The 21,373-nt window shown below is 39.4% G+C and overlaps 1 protein-coding gene across 1 annotated transcript in view; it reads right to left on the minus strand.

The window, feature by feature from the left end:
- The window catches only part of DNAlig3 (DNA ligase 3), a gene marked incomplete in the record, with an annotated part of 346,401 nt that overhangs the window by 273,891 nt on the left and 51,137 nt on the right, over nucleotides 1-21,373 (minus strand). Inside the window, 1 exon segment of the mRNA XM_070082655.1 lies at nucleotides 6,315-6,392. Coding sequence (XP_069938756.1) covers nucleotides 6,315-6,392 — 78 coding nt within the window.

Below are 21,373 nucleotides of genomic sequence, written 5' to 3' on the forward strand. Positions count from 1 at the left end.
TGTCCTTTCTAAATCTAAACTTATCTAATTTAAATCCATTACTGCGGGTTCTCTCTTGGAGAGACATCCTCAAGACCTTATTAATATCCCCTTTATTAATACCTATCTTCCACTTATACACTTCGATCAGGTCTCCCCTCATTCTTCGTCTAACAAGTGAATGTAACTTAAGAGTCTTCAATCTTTCTTCATAAGGAAGATTTCTAATGCTATGTATTAATTTAGTCATCCTACGCTGAATGTTTTCTAACGAATTTATGTCCATTTTGTAATACGGAGACCAGAAATGAGCTGCATAATCTAGGTGAGGCCTTACTAATGATGCATAAAGCTGCAGTATGACCTCTGGACTTCTGTTGCTTACACTTCTTGATATAAATCCCAGTAATCTATTTGCCTTATTACGTATGCTTAGGCATTGCTGTCTTGGTTTAAGGTTGCTGCTCACCATAACCCCCAAGTCCTTTTCGCAATCTGTATGGCTAAGTTCTACATCATTTAACTTATAAGTACTAGGGTTATGGGCACTCCCAAGCTTCAGAACATTGCATTTATCTACATTGAACTGCATCTGCCACTTTTCTGACCAAGAATAGAGTTTGTTTAAATCCTCCTGAAGTTCCATAACATCTACGTTTGAATCAATTATCCTACCTATCTTTGCGTCATTGGCGAATTTGCTCATATCACTAGTAATTCCGTCATCAAGATCATTGATATATATTATAAACAACAACGGGCCCAAGACTGATCCCTGTGGAAAGCCACTTGTTACAGATCCCCACTCGGACTTAACCCCATTTATGGACACTCTCTGCTTCCTGTCAGTGAGCCATGACTCGATCCACGAGAGCACTTTTCCCCCAATGCCATGAGCTGCCACTTTCTTTAACAGTCTATGGTGCGGAACTCTATCAAAAGCCTTACTAAAATCAAAGTAAATAATATCAAATTCTTTATTGTGGTCAACAGCCTCAAAAGCTTTACTGAAGAAAGTTAATAAATTAGTTAGACAAGACCGGCCTCTTGTGAATCCATGCTAAGTATCATTAATCAAGCTATGCTTATCGAGATGGCTTCTTATAATCTCAGCTATAATTGACTCTAGTAATTTGCCTACAATTGAGGTCAGGCTTATTGGGTGGTAATTTGACGGTAACGACTTGTCCCGTTTTAAAAATAGGAATTACATTAGCCATCTTCCACATATCAGACACTACACCTGTTTGAAGAGATAAATTAAAAATATTAGTTAATGGTTCACAGAGTTCCATTTTGCATTCCTTAAGAACCCTTGAAAAAACCTCATCAGGACCCGGCGACTTATTTTGCTTCAGTCTGTCTATCTGCTTCACAACCATCTCACTAGTGACTGTGATGTTACATAATTTATCTTCTTCTAGCCCACTGTAAAAATTAATTACTGGAATATTGTTAGTGTCTTCCTGTGTAAAAACCGAGAGAAAATAATTATTTAAAATCAAGCACATTTCATTCTCTTTGTCAGTAAGATGCCCATAGTTATTTTTAAGGGGACCTATCTTATCTCTAACTTTTGTTCTATAGACCTGGAAAAAACTTTTTGGGTTAGTTTTAGAATCCCTAGCAACTTTAATTTCATAGTCCCTTTTAGCTTTTCTTATCCCCTTTTTAATGTCCCTCTTAATGTCAATATACTGATTCATAAGATGACCCTCACCTCTTTTGATACGCCTATAAATTCCTTTCTTATGCCCTAGTAGATATTTGAGTCTATTATTCATCCATTTTGGGTCATTTCTATTTGATCAAATTTCTTTATATGGGATAAACGCTCTTTGAGCAGCATGTATAGTGTTCAGAAAACTGCCATATTGATAGCTCTCTTCGTTACCCCAGTCAACAGATGATAAGTGTTCTCTAAGCCCATCGTAATCTGCTAAGCGAAAATCTGGGACTGTTACTGAGTTATCGCTACTATCGTACTTCCATTCAATGCTAAATTTAATTGATTTGTGGTCGCTAGCACCCAGTTCCTCTGAAATTTCTAAATTATTAACAAGGGATTCATTGTTTGCCATAACTAAGTCAAGCAGGTTATTTCCCCTTGTAGGTTCTGTCACAAACTGCTTCAAAAAACAATCCTGAAATACTTCTAAGAAGTCGTATGATTCTAAATTCCCAGTCAAGAAATTCCAATCAACATGACTAAAGTTAAAGTCTCCTAGAATTACTACATTATCGTGCCTTGTGGCCTTAACAATTTCCTCCCATAGTAGTTTCCCTTGGTCCCTATCTAAGTTTGGGGGACGGTATATCACTCCTAAAATCAGTTTTTCATGCCCCTCTGAAAATTCTATCCAAACAGACTCTGTATGTGTTACTTCAGACTTAATACCCGTTTTTATGCAACAGTTCAAGCGATCTCGGACATACAATGCCACCCCACCCCCCTTCCCAATACTTCTATCTTCTTGGAACAATTTAAAACCCTGAATATGACATTCCGCAGGCATGTCCCGACTTTTTTAATTAAACCACGTCTCAGTTAAGGCAAATACATCAATGTTACCTGCACTAGCAACTAATCTCAACTCGTCCATCTTATTCCTAGCACTACGGCAATTAGCATAATAAACACTGAAAGACTCTCCTTTCTCTTTACCCTTCCTGCTCATTTCTATTTTTCTACTAAACCTATTACTGTCCTTATCACCCAAGGTCCCTGGCTTTCAATATCTACCTCGTTCTTATTATTACTAGTTCCCCTAGAACTCGTAATATTACTACACTGGGACTTCACTGTTTTCCTGTCAAAACCCATACCACTAACTACTCCTAGTTTAAAGTCCTAACTGCTCCCTCCACTGCAGTTGCCAGTGCTCCCACCCCACACCTAGATAAGTGAACCCCATCTCTGGCATACATGTCATTTCTGCCATAGAAGAGGTCCCAGTTGTCAATGAATGTTACCGCATTATAATTACAGTATTTGTCCAGCCAGCAATTGACACCAATTGCCCTGGACAACCATTCATTTCCAACTCCCCTCCTTGGCAAAATACCACATATGAGAGGGTTCCCACCCTTACTCCTAATTATTTCTATTGCTGACCTATACTTGCTAATCAGGTCTTCACTCCTACGTCTGCCAACATCGTTGCCTCCAGCACTGAGACAGATAATAGGATTGCTCCCATTACCTCTCATGATGTCATCCAGACGGCTAACAATATCCTCCATCCCGGCCCCAGGAAAGCAAACTCTCTGTCTCCTACTCCTGTCCTTCGCTGCTGCGAATGCAGCAGCGAGGAGGCGGTTGGAGGCAGTGGAGATGTCCTGTCTAAGGGCAATGTGTGGTGTAAACATTATGCAGAAAATTCGATGTGTGGAAATTAGGAGAAGGTGTGGAGTTAATAAAAGTATTAGTAAGAGGGTTGAAGAAGGGTTGTTGAGGTGATTTGGTCATTTAGAGAGAATGGATCACAGTAGAATGACATGGAGAGCATTTAAATCTGTAGGAGAAGGAAGGTGGGGTAGGGGTCATTCTTGAAAAGGTTGGAAGGAAGGGGTAAGGGAGGTTTTGTCGGCTAGGGGCTTGGACTTCCAGCAGGCGTGCATGAGCATGTTCGATAGGAGTGAATGGAGACGAATGGTATTTGGGACCTGATGATCTGTTGGAGTGTGAGCAGGGTAATATTTAGTGAAGGGATTCAGGGAAACCGGTTATTTTTACATAGCTGGACTTGAGACCTGGAAATGGGAAGTACAATGCCTGCACTCTAAAGGAGGGGTTTTGGGATATTAGCAGTTTGGAGGGATATGTTGTGTATCTTTATACGTATATGCTTCTAAACTATTGTGTTCTGAGCACCTCTGCAAAAACAGTGATTATGTGTGAGTGAGGTGAAAGTGTTGAATGATGATGAAAGTATTTTCTTTTTGGGGATTTTCTTTCTTTTTGGGTCACCCTGCCTCGGTGGGAGATGGCCGACTTGCTGAAAAAAAAAAATAAATAAAAACTAAGTATAGTCAAGTGAATTATTTTCACTTCAAAATGTATGTTTTATACTAGATTATTATTCTTCACTTGGAAGTTCTAACCTCATAAGGATCATACAACCCTAGGGAAATGGGAGGTAATTAGGTTTGACCCAAGGAAGAGGGTAGCTCCAATTGATAGGATCAAGAGCCCTTTACCAACATAGACACTATTATGAAGGGTTGTTTTATACAGTATTAGAATCTGTACAATTATAACAAAAAAAGGCACAATACCGTGACTGGAACGATACACAAATAACCTGCAAGTATGCAACCAAGAGCACCATCATGTCGGTTATAAAAAATCCCTATTTTAGAAGTGTTTCAATTATTTATTCTTTTCCAATACCTGTATACACAATTTGGGATAAAAACTATAAAACAACTTAATCTTTCTTTCTTCTTTCAATGTACCAGCCGTATCCCACCGAGGCGGGGTGGCCCAAAAGAAAAAACGAAAGCTTCTCCTTTTAAATTTAGTAATATATACAGGCGAAGAGGTTACTAGCCCCTTGCTCTTGGCATTTTAGTCGCCTCTTACGACACGCATGGCTTACGGAGGAAGAATTCTGTTCCACTTCCCCATGGAGAAACTTAATCATATTAATAGTATTTTATAAAGCATAAAGTTTATCTCTACAGTGTTACCTACAATGAACAATGATACAAAAATAATAAAAATAAGCTTGTCCAGTCTTGTCTTGTCTTCTTTATAAAGTGAACAAATTACTGGTCAACTTTACCATTCTATTTACATTTAATATGTAAGAGCTATTACTGTTGAAATGTGTAATTTTAATTTGAACTATCATCTTGACACACTTCTGCCAAGACAGCTATTTAATGAATGACAGTGAATGTTTCTCTTTTTCTGTCACACTACCTTGGTGGAAGATGGCTGTTGAGTTAAAAAACTCATCACATCACTTATTCACTTATGTAATTTAAAGAAAAACTCACAATATATCACAAATATGCACTGCTTTGAGCAGGGAAAAGTGTTCACTCCGGCTGCTATACAGTGGAAGTTTCATTTATGTGATTAAAATGTTGGACAGCAAATTGCCATTTCATGACCTACTCACTTATAGAGTTAAGTTACAGTTAAAAGCTCAACTTGCCATTACAAGAAACTGAAACAATGAATGCAGAAGAGAGCATTGTCAGTTCTGTATTTGCAAGACAAAATAAGTGGCTACACACAAGCCATGTGTGTCATAAGTTGTGACTAAAATGCCAGGAGCAAGGGTATAGTAACCCCTTCTCCTATATAAATTTTTATTAAATGTAAAAAGAAAAACTTTATAAAGTTGTGAAAGCTTTTCTTCTTTTTCGGCTCATGCTGCCTAGGTAGGAGATGACTGGCGTGTTAAAACAAAAAACTTGTTTTACCTCATTAGTCATCTCTCACCAAGGAATGATGACCTTGAGAAGAAAACATCATTCATTCAATCACTATATTGCCAGGAGTGTACTGACATCGTAGTTCGGATTACCAGTACCCTTTGACTGTAATATCCTCAATCCTCCTCCAGAGTGCAAGCACTGCAACTTCCATCTCCAAGACTCAAGTTCAGCTACATGATTTCCCTGCATCCCTTCACAAATGGTACCCCGTTCACACCCCAGCAGCACATCCATCAAAAACTATTTGTCACCTTTGAATCCAATCTAACATGCTTACATAAGCCTGCAGTATGCTCAAGCCCCTAAAACTTAAAGCCTCCTTTACCCTCTGCCTCAAATCATTCCTGGGATGACCCCTACCCCTACTACCTTCAACCCCAGATTTATATGCCCTCATTGTCATTCTATCCCTCTTCATCCTCATTACATGCTCAAACCACCTTAACAACCCTTCAACCCTCTGAATAATACCCTTGATGACCATACATCGCCTTTTAATTTCTATGCTCCAAATTCTCTGTACAATATTCACACCACACACTGAAATAATCATGTCAACTTTTAAATTATGTTTATTAGATTCACAGGCATTCTACAAATAATTTTTTTTAATAATGATATAAACCAAATTATTAAAAACAGACACTTAAGTACAATATACTACTACATAAAAGAGCTAGAAAATACAAAATCTATAGGGAAGAAAAACAACAAGTCATTAAAATGGATGAAGAGGTGTCTCAAAAGAAAAGTGTGCAAATTGATTTTAGGAAATTGCCCAAATGGATGGTCAAGTACAAGAAATGTAGGAAAAGAAAAGTAGACAAAAAAGAATTGTAATCATCCTACTTCTCTGCAATTCTCATTACTGCCATGAAACTTACATGTGTTTTGCTCCTGCATTGATCCGGAGATCTCCCTTGATCAAACGGACGATCATCTTCAAATCGTTAGCAGTACTTCTGTAATTGATTTAGAATACAGTACTTCTGTAATTTATTTAGAATACAGTAACATTATTATTATTACTGGGAAAGCACTGACCCCATAGGGGTCATAAAGCACATGGAAAAGTGGGATATCACTAAGTTTGATCCAAGGAAGGGGAGGATATGTTCACTTCCTTAGATCAAGAGCCCCTCACCAACATCAAGGAATCTCCTTGAGAGGACAGTATTTAATAGAAATGAAAAGTTGATAATGAAAAGATACAAGAAATTTAATTTATGAAAACTTTCCTACAAGATTAAGTAGTTATTAAAAATTAAATAATTCAACATCACGTACGTTGCAAAATGTTCAATAACCTTTAATGCTGTGGTGAGTTTACAAGTTTTCTTCCAAATGTATATGCATTAAAAAAAATTTTTACCTTATACCAAAATAATATAGAGCAGTTTATAAATATGATTAAAAAAAACTATGATGAAGGCTGAATTATGTGTCAGTGGCAGTGTGATGGTGATACATGTGTACAGATGACAGAATACATAGGCAAATCTTGACATCTACTTTATACTGCATTCTACATTAAAAGAAATACACTTCAGACCAATGTTTTCACAATGGGGGAAAACCTATTTTAACACTATTCATCTTCTAATTTCCTAGCATCATCCTCATATGTATCTATGCAATAAGATCACAGTAAACAGGTGATATCAAAATATGTAAAACAACCACTGTGAAAGGATAGTGAAATTCCAAGTGCTTTCGTGACTTCTCACATTATCAAGGAACTATAAGGACAATACATCAAAGGAAGGCATATAAAGGGTCTAGGCAACACCTCACAATCACATCCCACAACAAAGCAACACCTGATGTGCGACGACACCCGACTCATAAGAAAGGAGGAACACTGCAGCAGGCCCGTTGGCCCAACTAGACAGGTCCTTCACGACATCCCACTAACAAAATATTCTACCCAAGAATTAAGATTTACTTTTTGTCCAATGTATTATTAACCCTTTGACTGTTGCAATCCCAAATCCTGAAGTGTCTCCTGGTGTCGAAGAATTTTGAGGAAAAAAAAAAAAAATTTCTTATGAAAATGTGAAGATTAATTTTCTGAGTGTTTTAAGTACAAAAAACTTTTTTGCGATCAGCATTTACCGAGATATAGAGGCGTAAAGTTGGCAGAAAATGAGCTGTGTATGGCAACAGCGGCAAATGCCGCTCACCTGGTAAACTTTGGTTTACTTGCATTCCAAGGTTTCTTGTTTTTTTCACTATTTCATTTTTTTCAGGTAACTTATGTGGCCTGAGTCCAAAGGTGCAATGTACATATATATACTCGTTGTATACAACACAATAAGTGCATAAACATAATTATCAATATATTGTTTACATACAATATATTGCTTTATAATATACAGTGGACCCTCGACCAACGATGGCATCGTATAACGTTAAATCTGACTAGTAGTACATTTTAACGCAAAAATTTTGCCTCGACTAGCGCTAAAAAACTCAACCAACGCGATTCGTTCCGTTTGAGACGCATCCACTTGTGGCCTGAGCGCGCCTCACTTGTCCCGTGGGTGCCAGTGTTTACAAGCCAGCCAGCCACCGTGGTCCCATCCAAACATACAATCAGAACATTTCATATTATCACAGCATTTTTAGTGATTGCACCTGCAAAATAAGTCACCATGGGCCCCAAGAAAGCTTCTAGTGCCAACCCTACAGCAAAAAGGGGGAGAATTCCTATGGATATGAAGAAAGAGATCATTGCTAAGTATGAAAGTGGAGTGCATGTCTCCGAGCTCGCCAGGTTGTACACAAAACCCTAATCAACCATCGCTACTATTGTGGCCAAGGAAACGGCAATCAAGGAAGCTGTTCTTGCCAAAGGTGCAACTATGTTTTCGAAACTGAGATCGCAAGTGACAGAAGATGTTGAGAGACTGTTATTGGTGTGGATAAACGAAAAACAGATAGCAGGAGATAGCATCTCTCAAGCGATAATATGTGAAAAGGCTAGGAAGTTGCATGACGATTTAATTAGAAAAATGCCAGCAACTAGTGGTGATGTGAGTGAATTTAAGGCCAGCAAAGGTTGGTTTGAGAGATTTAAGAATCGTAGTGGCATACATAGTGTGATAAGGCATAGTGAGGCTACAAGTTTGGACCAAAAAGCAGCTGAAAAATATGTGAAGGAATTTAAGGAGTACATAGACAGTGAAGAATTGAAGCCTGAACAAGTATTTAATTGTGATGAAATAGGCTTGTTTTGGAAGAAAATGCCAAGCAGGACCTACATTACTCAGGAGGAAAAGGCACTCCCAGGACATAAGCCTATGAAAGATAGGCTTACTCTGTTAATGTGTGCTAATGCTAGTGGTGATTGCAAAGTGAAGCCTTTATTGGTGTATCACTCTGAAACTCCCAGAGTGCCTACTTCAAAGATTAAGGAAATGTGTGCAATGTGGCTTAAAGTGCAAACCTTTTTTGATGAAAATCACCCTCACACAGCTATTGCAAGCTGTGCTGGTGACTATTACACTGACAATGCTGTGAAACACTTTAGGAATGTCATAAAGGAACGGGAGGTACAGGCCTCTATGGACAGATATGTTGTGCGACAGAGGTCCAGTGACTCTCAAGCTGGTCCTAGTGGCATTAAAAGAAGAAGGGAAGTAACCCCAGAAAAGGACTTGACACCTTAAGTCTTAATGGAAGGGGATTCCCCTTCTAATCACTAACACCATCCACACACTCCCCTCCTCCCATCCCATCAATCATCACCAGATCTTCAATAAGAAGACATGTACAATTACCTGACACTTACCTTCAATAAAGGTAAGTGTCATGTAATTGTACATGTCTTCTTCAGTTTGTGTGTATTAAAATTAATATTTCATGTGGTAAATTTTTTTTTTTCATACTTTGGGGTGTCAGGAACGGATTAATTTGATTTCCATTATTTCTTATGGGGAAAATTAACTTGACTTAAGATAATTTTGACTAACGATGAGCTCTCAGGAACGGATTAATATCGTTGGTCGAGGGTCCACTGTATATACAAATGTACAGTCACTGGATATGTTTCTAGAAGTTTTGCAGCTTCTCGAACTCTTTGAAGCATGTTTTTATACACAATGGTGTTTTACACTCCTCACACATAAAATGAGTGTGTGTGCATTTTTGTGGGCATTTTTTTTTTATGTGCAAAGACAAAACACCTCGTCTGAGCAGTTTTCTTCAAAGTATTAACACTCAGTTGTGTTAGGTAGTTATCCTAGGTAAATGGTCGTGTGTCATCATTCCTTCCTTCCTACGTTCCTGCATTCCTTTCCTACCTTTCTTCCTACATTCCTTCCCTCCTTTACTTTTTTCCTTCCTTCCTTCCTTTCATCCCGTCCTTCCTTCCTTCCTTCCTCCCTGCCTTCCTTCCTTCCTTCTGGTTTCTATAATATATATACATATATATAGTCACTGGATACTTTCATATAATTGCTATTATCTTGAAGCTTGTGTTGTGTTTGAGTGTGTGGACTTCTAATTGTTCTGAGTCAGGGTCGGCAGCTGTCAAAATGACATACTGCCTCATTACTCACTCACCCTACCGCCTGTCAAAACAATGGGGTCGGATGCTCGCTTCCCCTCCATCCTACTACCTAATTATCTTTCTCCCTCATTCTCTCTCATTCTCTCATTCTCTCTCATTCTCTCCCTCATTTTCCCTCATTCTCTCTCTCATTCTCTCTCATTCTCCTTCATTCTTCATTCTCCTTCATTCTTCTGGTATCCTGGGCATTGCTTTTGGCCACAAATGCCTCAAAACCATGAAATTGATCTTCACTGACACTTCCATTTGTGTTAGAGCATCACTTGGGAAGAGTAGAGTCCCAGATTTGCCGGGGAGTCACATATTTCTTACTGCTAGGCATGCTGAACAAGGACTACTGAAATGGCATTCCCACAATGCACCACTGACTCCCCAATTTTTTTATATGGTGCATAATGCCCATTTATTTATTTTATTTATTTATTTATTAACAATTTGAGCACACATACAGAGGTACAAAAAAATACAGATAAGAGCAGCATGCCAAAGCCACTTATACTATGCATAGCATTACGGGCTGGCTTAAAATTAACTTAAGATTAACTAAGCAATGATGAAATCAGTGATAAAACATTAATGTAAACAGATTACTATAAAGCACAAGTGAGTATTACAAAGACAGGTCATATGGTTGCATGCATTGTTGTACATTCAGTCGTATGGAGTATTCTGTTAGGTAGTGTATTTAAAAAATAATAAAGTTAGATTGGGTTTTAGGTTTAACATTTATGTGATATAATTGTGAGAAACATTTAAGATATACAATTTATAAGGTTCAGTTATTCAGTATTTATTTGGTTTTGGGTGAGTAAGTGATCTTTGAGAAGAGACTTGAATTCATAAACAGGTAGTGTTTCTTTTATATTTACAGGTAATGAATTCCAGATTTTAGGGCCTTTCATGTGCATTGAGTTTTTGCATAGTGAGAGATGGACACGAGGAACATCAAAGAGTGATCTGTGCCTTGTGTTATGGTCATGTGTTCTGTTGAGGTTGGCAAGATGTTTGAGGGGAGGGTTAATATCAGAGTTAAGTGTTCTATGTATGTAATAGGTGCAGTAATAAGTATGGATGTTTTGTATGGTGAGTAGGTTTAGTGTATTGAATATTGGTGGAGTGTGCTGCCTGTAGTGAGAATTTGTTATCATTCTAACTGCAGCCTTTTGTTGGGTAATTAGTGGTCTGAGATGGTTAATTGTTGTTGAGCCCCATGCACAAATTCCATAGGTGAGATAGGGGTAAATAAGAGAGTGATATAGGGCCAGGAGGGCTGACTGTGGAGCATAGTACTGTATCTTCGATAGTATGCCTACAGTCTTGGAAATTTTCTTAGAAATTTGTTGTATATGTGTATGAAATTTGAGTCTATTATCAAGGTGGATTCCTAAGAATTTTCCCTCTGTTAGCTTTGTGATAGGTGATACGTTTATCATTATGTTAAGAGGGACATCTGTAGCTCTGTTACCAAACTGAATGAAGTAGGTATTGTCAATATTTAGTGTAAGTTTGTTAGTCCTCATCCAGGTAGATATTTTCTGTAATTCGGTATTTACAGTATTGGCTAGCATGACTGGGCTCGGGTGGGAGAAGACGTATGTAGTGTCATCTGCAAATAGTGTGGGTTTGAGTAATTGCGAAGCATTTGGTAGGTCATTTATGTATAGGAGAAAGAGAAGAGGGCCAAGGACACTTCCCTGTGGGACACCAACTGTAATTGGTTGTGCAGAAGAGTTTGCCCCATTTGCGTACACATATTGGCTTCTGTTGCTGAGGTATGACTTGAGGTAGTTGAGGGAGTGCCCTCTTATACCACAGTGTGACAATTTTACGTGGAGCAAGTCATGGTCAACTGTATCAAAAGCTTTACGTAAGTCAATGAAGATCCCCAGTGGGACTTCTTTTTTCTCTATTGCAGTGTATATATGTTCTAGCATGTGAATAATAGCATCATTAGTATTTTTATTAGGCCTGAATCCAAATTGGCAGGGGTTGAGTATGTTTTGGGAGATAAGGTAGGAGTAGATTCGTTTATGAATTAATTTTTCGAAGATTTTTGAGAGAGGGTGTAAGTTGGATATTGGCCTATAGTTATTCAACTCTGTTTGGTCTCCTCCTTTGTGGATCGGGGTGACCCTTGCTATTTTGAGTACTGTAGGGAAGGTGAAGGATTCAGTGGACTTGTTAAAGAGTGTTGCAATGATTGGTGATAGCACTTGTGACACTTTTTTGTATATAAAGGGTGGTAAGGTATTTAAATCTCCTGCCTTGTTTTTTAGTGCGTTGATAATAATGTGGGCCTACCAGCTTTTTCCTGCTTGATTTGAAGCCGCTAGAATTTATGCATATTAATATGTCAAACACGGTGGCTTGTAAGACGTAAATATACAACCGAAACAGTCAAAGGGTTAATAAAATAATTAATAAAAAATATATAAAATTTGGGAAGAATTTAATAATACATTGGACAAGAAATAAATTTTAATTCTTTGGTAGAATACAGTGGACCCCCGCATAGCGACTTTAATCCGTGCAAGAGGGCTGATTGTTATGCGAAATGATCGGCATGCGAATGAATTTTCCCCATAAGAAATAATGGAAATCAAATTAATCCGTGCAAGACACCCAAAAGTATGAAAAAAAAATTTTTACCACGTGAAATGTTAATTTTAATACACACAAACTGAAAAAGGCATGCACACTTACATGACACTTACTTTTATTGAAGATCTGGTGATGTTGATAATAATGTGGGCCTACCAGCTTTTTCCTGCTTGATTTGAAGCCGCTAGAATTTATGCATATTAATATGTCAAACACGGTGGCTTGTAAGACGTAAATATACAACCGAAACAGTCAAAGGGTTAATAAAATAATTAATAAAAAATATATAAAATTTGGGAAGAATTTAATAATACATTGGACAAGAAATAAATTTTAATTCTTTGGTAGAATACAGTGGACCCCGCATAGCGACTTTAATCCGTGCAAGAGGGCTGATTGTTATGCGAAATGATCGGTATGCGAATGAATTTTCCCCATAACAAATAATGGAAATCAAATTAATCCGTGCAAGACACCCAAAAGTATGAAAAAAAAATTTTTACCACGTGAAATGTTAATTTTAATACACACAAACTGAAAAAGGCATGCACACTTACATGACACTTACTTTTATTGAAGATCTGGTGATGATTGATGGGATGGGAGGAGGGGAGAGAGAATGTTAGTGTTTAGAAGGGGAATCCCCTTCCATTAAGACTTGAGGTGTAAAGTCCTTTTCTGGGGTTACTTCCCTTCTTCTTTTAACCCTTTGAGGGTTTTCGTCGTACTAGTACGTCTTACGCGTAGGGGTTTTTGACGTACTAGTACTCATAAATTCTAGCGACCTCAAATCTAGTGGGAGAAAGCTGGTAGGCCTTCATATGAAAGAATGGGTCTATGTGGTCAGTGTGCACAGTCTAAAAAAAATCCTGCAGCACACGGTGCATAATGAGAAAAAAAAAACTTTTTCCATTTTTTTTTAATAAATCAGCGACTTTGCAGTGTATTTTCGTATAGTATTTATTGTTGTATTCTAGTTTTCTTGGTCTAATTTTATAGAATGGAAGACATATTACTGAAATTGAGATGATTTTGACTGGTTTTACAATGAAAGGTGCCTTGAAATTGAGCTCAAAGTAGCAGAAATGTTCGATTTTTACCAAACTTCAAAAGTAAACAAATCGTGCCAAGCGTGCAATACACGTCAACTGGTGAGTCTAATATTCTTTCACAAGTGCACCAATAATATTTATACCATTTTTTACACTAATGCAGTAGTCTGCATAACAGTAAATCTTATATTTTTTGTGAGAATAAAAATTCAAAGTGGAAAGCAAAAGAATATAAGAGGGGCCTTGAGACGTGACTAATGACTAGAGGAAATGTCATTTTAGTGCCAGGAATGTCTTTCTTGTTTATTCTGGACCCTATTCCGAAATTGGCATCTTTTGAAATTTGTGTGAAATTGGCAAAATTGCTAAATTCTGACCACTGTACTGGATAGTTGAATTTATAAATGGGTGGTTTCTTGCACCCATTCGATAGAAAAAATGGAGTTCTAGCGAAATATTCATGTTTTTTGTCGACTAGTACAGTGAAATTGGCCGAAAATGGGGCTCAAAGTGGGCAAAATCGCCGATCCGTAAACATCGCCGAGACCGCTAACTTTGCGAGAGCATAATTCCGTAAGTTTTCTATCAAATTTCAAACTTTTGGTGTCGTTATGATCGGGAAAAGATTCTCTATCTTTTCATAAGAGAAAATAATTTTTTTTTTTTTTAAATTTGGCCGACCCTGAGAACGAGTTTCGGAGAGGGCCTGTCGACCCTCAAAGGGCTAATGCCACTAGGACCAGCTTGAGAGTCACTGGACTTCTGTCGCACAACATATCTGTCCATAGTGGCCTGTACCTCTCGTTCCTTTATGACTTCCCTAAAATGTTTCACAACATTGTCAGTGTAATAATCACCAGCACGGCTTGCAATAGCTGTGTGAGGGTGATTCTCATCCATAAAGGTTTGCACTTTCAGCCACATTGCACAGATTTCCTTAATCTTTGTAGTAGGCAACTTCTTCAATTTCTCTCTCCCCTCCTCTGAACCAGTTTCCTCAGGTCTGGCCTCTTGCTGTTGAAGTTGATCTATCAGCTCATCAGTGGTTAGTTCTTCATTGTCCTCCTCCACCAACTCTTCCACATCATCCCCACTAACCTCCAACCCCAAGGACTTTCCCAATGCCACAATGGATTCCTCAACTGGCATAATCCTCTCAGGGTTAGCCTCAAACCCTTCAAAATCCCTTTTGTCTACACATTCTGGCCACAGTTTCTTCCAAGCAGAGTTCAAGGTTTTCTTAGTCACTCCCTCCCAAGCCTTACCTATAAGGTTTACACAATTGAGGATATTAAAGTGCTCTCTCCAAAACTCTCTTAGAGTCAGTTGAGTTTCTGAGGTCACTACAAAGCACCTTTCAAACAGAGCTTTTGTGTACAGTTTTTTGAAGTTTGCAATAACCTCCTGGTCCATGGGCTGCAGGAGAGGAGTGGTATTAGGAGGCAAAAACTTCACCTTAATGAATCTCATGTCCCCATAAAGTCGCTCTGCCACGTCTGTAGGATGACCAGGGGCATTGTCTAACACCAGGAGGCACTTAAGTTCTAATTTCTTTTCAGTTAGGTAATCTTTCACATTGGGGGCAAATGCATGGTGTAACCAGTCATAGAAAGCATGGTGTAACCAGTCATAGAAAAAGTTCCTGGTGACCCATGCCTTACTGTTTGCCCTCAACAGCACACACAAATTCTCCTTGAGGACATTCTTTTGCCTGAACGGTCTGGGAGTTTCAGAGTGATACACTAATAAAGGCTTAACTTTGCAATCACCACTAGCATTGGAACACATCAACAAAGTAAGCCTGTCTTTCATAGGCTTATGTCCTGGGAGTGCCTTTTCCTCCTCAGTAATGTAGGTCCTGCTTGGCATTTTCTTCCAAAACAGGCCTGTTTCATCACAATTAAACACTTGTTCAGGTTTCAGTCCTTCACTGTCTATGTACTCCTTGAATTCCTGCACATATTTTTCAGCTGCTTTGTGGTCCGAACTGGCAGCCTCACCATGCCTTATCACACTATGTATGCCACTACGCTTCTTAAATCTCTCAAACCAACCTTTGCTGGCCTTAAATTCACTCACATCATCACTAGTTGCAGGCATTTTTTTAATTAAATCCTCATGCAACTTCCTAGCCTTTTTGCTTATGATCGCTTGAGAGACGCTATCTCCTGCTAGCTGTTTTTCATTTATCCACACCAATAAGAGTCTCTCAACATCTTCCATCACTTGCGATCTCTGTTTCAAAAACACAGTTAAACCTTTGGCAAGAACAGCTTCCTTGATTGCCTTTCTGTTGCCCACAATAGTAGCGATGGTTGATTTGAGTTTCTTGTACAACCTGGCCAGGTCGGCGACACGCACTCCACTTTCATACTTATCAATGATCTCTTTCTTCATCTCTATAGTAATTCTCACCCTTATTCCCGTAGGGTTGGCACTAGAAGCTTTCTTGGGGCCCATGGTCACTTATTTTCTAGATAAATCACCAAAAACACTGTAATAATACGAAATGTTCCGATTGTATGCTTGGATGTTACCGCGGAGGCTGGCTGGTAAACAATGCCACCGGCGGCACATGTGAGGCTGGCTAAGGGCGCACATTGGACGCGTCTCAGACGAAGAGTGGTGAGCGGGTTTTTGGGCGGTATGCGAGGCAAAATTTTTGCGATAAAAGCGAGCGGTATGCGGATTGAACGGTATGCGATGCGTACGGTATGCGGGGGTCCACTGTATTTTGTTAGTGGGATGTCATGAAGGACCTGTCCAGTTGGGCCAGTGGGCCTGCTGCAGTGTTCCTCCTTTCTTATGAGTCGGGTGTCATCATATATCAGGTGTTGCTTTGTTGTGGGATGCGATTGTGAGGTGTTGTCTAGACCCTTTATATGCCCTCCTTTGATGTACTGTCCTTATAGTTCCTTGATAATGTGAGAAGTCACAAAAGTGCTTGGATTTTCACTATCCTTTTACAGTGGTTGTTTTGCATATCTGTATCTATATTCACATATACAGTGGACCCCCGCATAGCGAACGCCTTGCATAGCGAACAATCCGCATAGCGAACGCTTTGTTCGCTGAAATTTTGCCCCGCATAGTAGACAAAAACCCGCTCAGCGAACTTCGTCCGAGACGCGTCCAATGTGGGCCCTCAGCCAGCCTCACATGTGCCGCCCGTCCCATTGTTTACCAGCTAGCCTCCGCGGTAACATTCAAGCATACACTCGGAATATTTCGTATTATTACAGTGTTTTCGGTGCTGTTTCTGGAAAATAAGTGACCATGGGCCCCAAGAAAGCTTCTAGTGCCAACCCTGTGGTAAAAAGGGTGAGAATTAGTATGGAAATTAAGAAAGATTTTGAAGGGTTTGGGGCTAACCCTGAGAAGCCTATGCCAGTTGTGGAATCCATTGTGCCTACTTCAAAAATTAAGGAAATGTGTGCACAGTGGGTTGAACTGCAAACCTTTATGGATGAAAATCACCCTGACACAGCTGTTGCAAGCCGTGCTGGTGACTATTTCAATGACAATGTTATGGCCCATTTTAGGAAAGTCTTGAAGGAACGGGAGGTACAGAGCTCTATGGACAGATTTGTTGTGCGACAGAGGTCCAGTGACTCTCAAGCTGGTCCTAGTGGCATTAAAAGAAGAAGGGAAGTAACCCCAGAAAAGGACTTGCTACCTCAAGTCCTAATGGAAGGGGATTCCCCTTCTAAACAGTAAGAAGATAATGCTCTCCCCTCCTCCCATCCCATCAATCATCACCAGATCTTCAATAAAAGTAAGTGTCATGTAATTGTGCATGCCTTTTTCAGTTTGTGTGTACTAAAATTAACATTTTTTTGTGGTAAAAAATTTTTTTTTTCATACTTTTGGGTGTCTTGCACGGATTAATTTTATTTCCATTATTTCTTATGGGGAAAATTAATTCGCATAGCGAACATTTCGCATAACGACCAGCCCTCTTGCACGGATTAAGTTCGCTATGCGGGGGTCCACTGTATATCAACCTCAAGTGTACAGCATCTATATCAAATTATAATGAGTAGCTATATTCTCATATATTTTTTTTTCCCCAACAAACCGGCCGTATACCACCAAGGCAGGGTGGCCCAAAAAGAAAAACGAAAGTTTCTCTTCTTAAATTTAGTAATTTACACAAGAGAAGGGGTTACTAGCCCCTTGCCCCGGCATTTTAGTCGCCTCTTACAACACGCATGGCTTACAGAGGAAGAATTCTGTTCCACTTCCCCATGGAGATAAGAGGAAATAAATAAGAACAAGAACTAGAAAGAAAATAGCAGAAAACCCAGAGGGGTGTGTACTTATATGCTTGTATATGTATGTGTAGTGTGGCCTCAGTGTAAGTAGAGTAGCAAGACGTACCTGAAATCTTGCAATCCTACAATCATGTAAAACAATTACAGGCTTTCATTTTACACTCACTTGGCAGGACGGTAGTACCTCCCTGGGCAGTTGCTGTTTACCAACCTACTACTTAAAATCCTCATATGTATAATATTTATATCAACTGCATGTGTACATGATTTATACCAACCTCATTTGTATGGTATCTATATTCACTTCATGAATGCAGCATCTACCCATGCTTACTTCAGCAATGTTATCAACAGCATGCAGATGGTAAAGAGATGCCAACTTTCTTGTCAATGTTCTAGATTTTCTCTTCATTAACAACACTAGATTTATTCTGACCAATCTTGATGGTATTAGAGTTGTGGTGATGAGGCCTCTAAATTGCAGGGCTGTAAAAATCTGTCTGTACACTAAGAGTTGGAAGGAATGGCCATCTTAGAGGAGGTTGGCTGTGCACAGCCCAGGTGCATAAATATAGTAAACAAAATAAACCGAAACACTCCAAGTATCACACAAGTGAACACAAAGTCCCTTTGCATAAAAAAAAATTATCTTTTTCACAGTCCATGTAAAAAAGATGTATATCTCAACATGTATATCATACATGTTGAGATCACCTTCACCATCAGATAACCTAGAATAGAGGTGCAGTAAACCATCTTAAAATGCACGGTGTATTTTCCCAAGAATCAGCATGTAGCACAAAAATAACATGACAAAGTGACTTACTGCATAGGAAAATATGGTTGTGTACCAAACAAATCAAAAGTTTACTTCTCTCAAGAATGTTTCACTACTCCACTAGAAAAAAATTACTACAGTATAACTTACTTTACATTCTGCTAGTCATTACTAATAGTATTTGAAGAGTGTGAAGAAGCCTAATATAGGTCAAGTGTGGCAAGGTAGATACACGATCAGCTGATACATTATTACTGGAAAACTTCATGATATGAGGGCGACTGCACTTCTTAAAACTCTCAAACTATGTAGCACTAAACTTACAGTATTGAGACAGCTCTCCTCCTATATTAAGCTAGTGTTTTGTTGTGATGGCTCTCCTTCCTTCTCTCAGTTTTATATTAAGCTAGTGTTTTGATGTGACAGCTCTCCTTCCTTCTCTTAGTTTTATATTAATCCTTTGACTGTCGCAAACCCAAATCCTGAAGAGTCTCTTATGAAGTGATCTCTTATGAAATGTCTCTTATGAAATGATAGAGACTCTTTTGCTGATGGTATTGACACCAAAAGTACGAATTTTGATCGAAAACTTACAGAATTACGCTCCTGTGAAGTTAGCGATCTCGGAAATACAGTGGTCCCCCGCTTTTCGTAGTTCCCGGCAATCGTAAATTTCGCCAATCATAGGGGTATTATCGTATAAACATGGACTCGCTTTTCATAGGTTGACTCGCGAGTCGTAGTTCGTCCGGGGCGTGTACCCACGGCATGAGCCGGGGCGGCAGCCAGTCTGGCATTGTTTACCAGTGAGCGAAGGCCCCCTCACGTGCTCCAGCAAAATATTTCATAATATTCCATTTATTTTAGTGCTTGCAAGTACTAAATAAGCTACCATGGCTCCAAAGAAAGCTCCTAGTGCCAAGCCTGTGGTAAAGAAGGTGAGAAATACGATTGAATTTAAGAAAACCATCATTGAATAATATGAAAGTGGTACAAGTGTGGCCGAACTGTCCAGGATGTATAAGAAAAACTACACAACCTTATGTTCCATAGTGGCCAAGAAAAAGGAAATCAAGGATGCTGTTGTTGCAAAGGGGGTAACTATGCTGACAAAAATGAGATCACCAGTACTCGAAGAGGTTGAGAAGTTATTATTGGTGTGGATAAATGAGAAACAATTAGCAGGAGATACTCTTATGACTTCGATTATTTGTGAAAAGGCTAGGCAGTTGCATGAAGATTTGGTAAAGAAATTGCCTGCAAATAGTGGTGATGTGGGTGAATTTAAGGCCAGCAAAGGCTGGTTTGAGAGATTTAAGAACCGTACTGGCATACACAGTGTGGTAAGGCATGGTGAGGCTGCAGTTCGGACCACAAGGCGGCTGAAAAATATGTGCATGAATTCCAGGAGTACATAGAGACTGAAGGACTGAAACCTGAACAAGTGTTCAATTGTGATGAAACAGGCCTCTTTTGGAAGAAAATGCCAAAGAGAACCTTCATTACACAAGAGGAAAGGGCAATGCCAGGACACAAGCCTATGAAAGACAGGCTGATGCTAATGCTCTGTGCTAATGCTAGTGGGGATTTCAAAGTGAAGCCATTACTAGTGTACCATTCTGAAAATCCCAGTGTGTTCAGGAAAAACAATGTTTTTTTTTATTATCACATTGGCCGATTCCCACCAACGCAGGGTGGCCCGAAAAAGAAAAACTTTCACCATCATTCACTCCATCACTGTCTTGCCAGAAGGGTGCTTTACACTACAGTTTTTAAACTGCAAAATTAACACCCCTCCTTCAGAGTGCAGGCACTGTACTTCCCATCTCCAGGACTCAAGTCCGGCCTGCCGGTTTCCCTGAACCCCTTCATAAATGTTACTTTGCTCACACTCCAACAGCACGTCAAGTATTAAAAACCATTTGTCTCCATTCACTCCTATCAAACACGTTCACGCATGCCTGCTGGAAGTCCAAGCCCCTCGCACACAAAACCTCCTTTACCCCCTCCCTCCAACCTTCCCTAGGCCGACCCCTACCCCGTCTTCCTTCCACTACAGACTGATACACTCTTGAAGTTATTCTGTTTCGCTCCATTCTCTCCACATGTCCGAACCACCTCAACAACCCTTCCTCAGCCCTCTGGACAACAGTTTTGGTAATCCTGCACCTCCTCCTAACTTCCAAACTACGAATTCTCTGCATTATATTCACACCACACATTGCTCTCAGACATGACATCTCCACTGCCCCCAGCCTTCTCCTCGCTGCAACATTCATCACCCATGCTTCACACCCATATAAGAGCGTTGGTAAAACTATACTCTCATACATTCCCCTCTTTGCCTCCAAGGACAAAGTTCTTTGTCTCCACAGACTCCTAAGTGCACCACTCACCCTTTTCCCCTCATCAATTCTATGATTCACCTCATCTCTCATAGACCCATCCGCTGACACGTCCACTCCCAAATATCTGAATACATTCACCTCCTCCATACTCTCTCCCTCCAATCTGATATCCAATCTTTCATCACCTAATCTTTTTGTTATCCTCATAACCTTACTCTTTCCTGTATTCACTTTCAATTTTCTTCTTTTACACACCCTACCAAATTCATCCACCAATCTCTGCAACTTCTCTTCAGAATCTCCCAAGAGCACAGTGT

Source organism: Cherax quadricarinatus, chromosome 1 (genome assembly GCF_038502225.1).
Source record: "Cherax quadricarinatus isolate ZL_2023a chromosome 1, ASM3850222v1, whole genome shotgun sequence".
In the NCBI taxonomy this organism is placed as follows: domain Eukaryota; kingdom Metazoa; phylum Arthropoda; class Malacostraca; order Decapoda; family Parastacidae; genus Cherax; species Cherax quadricarinatus.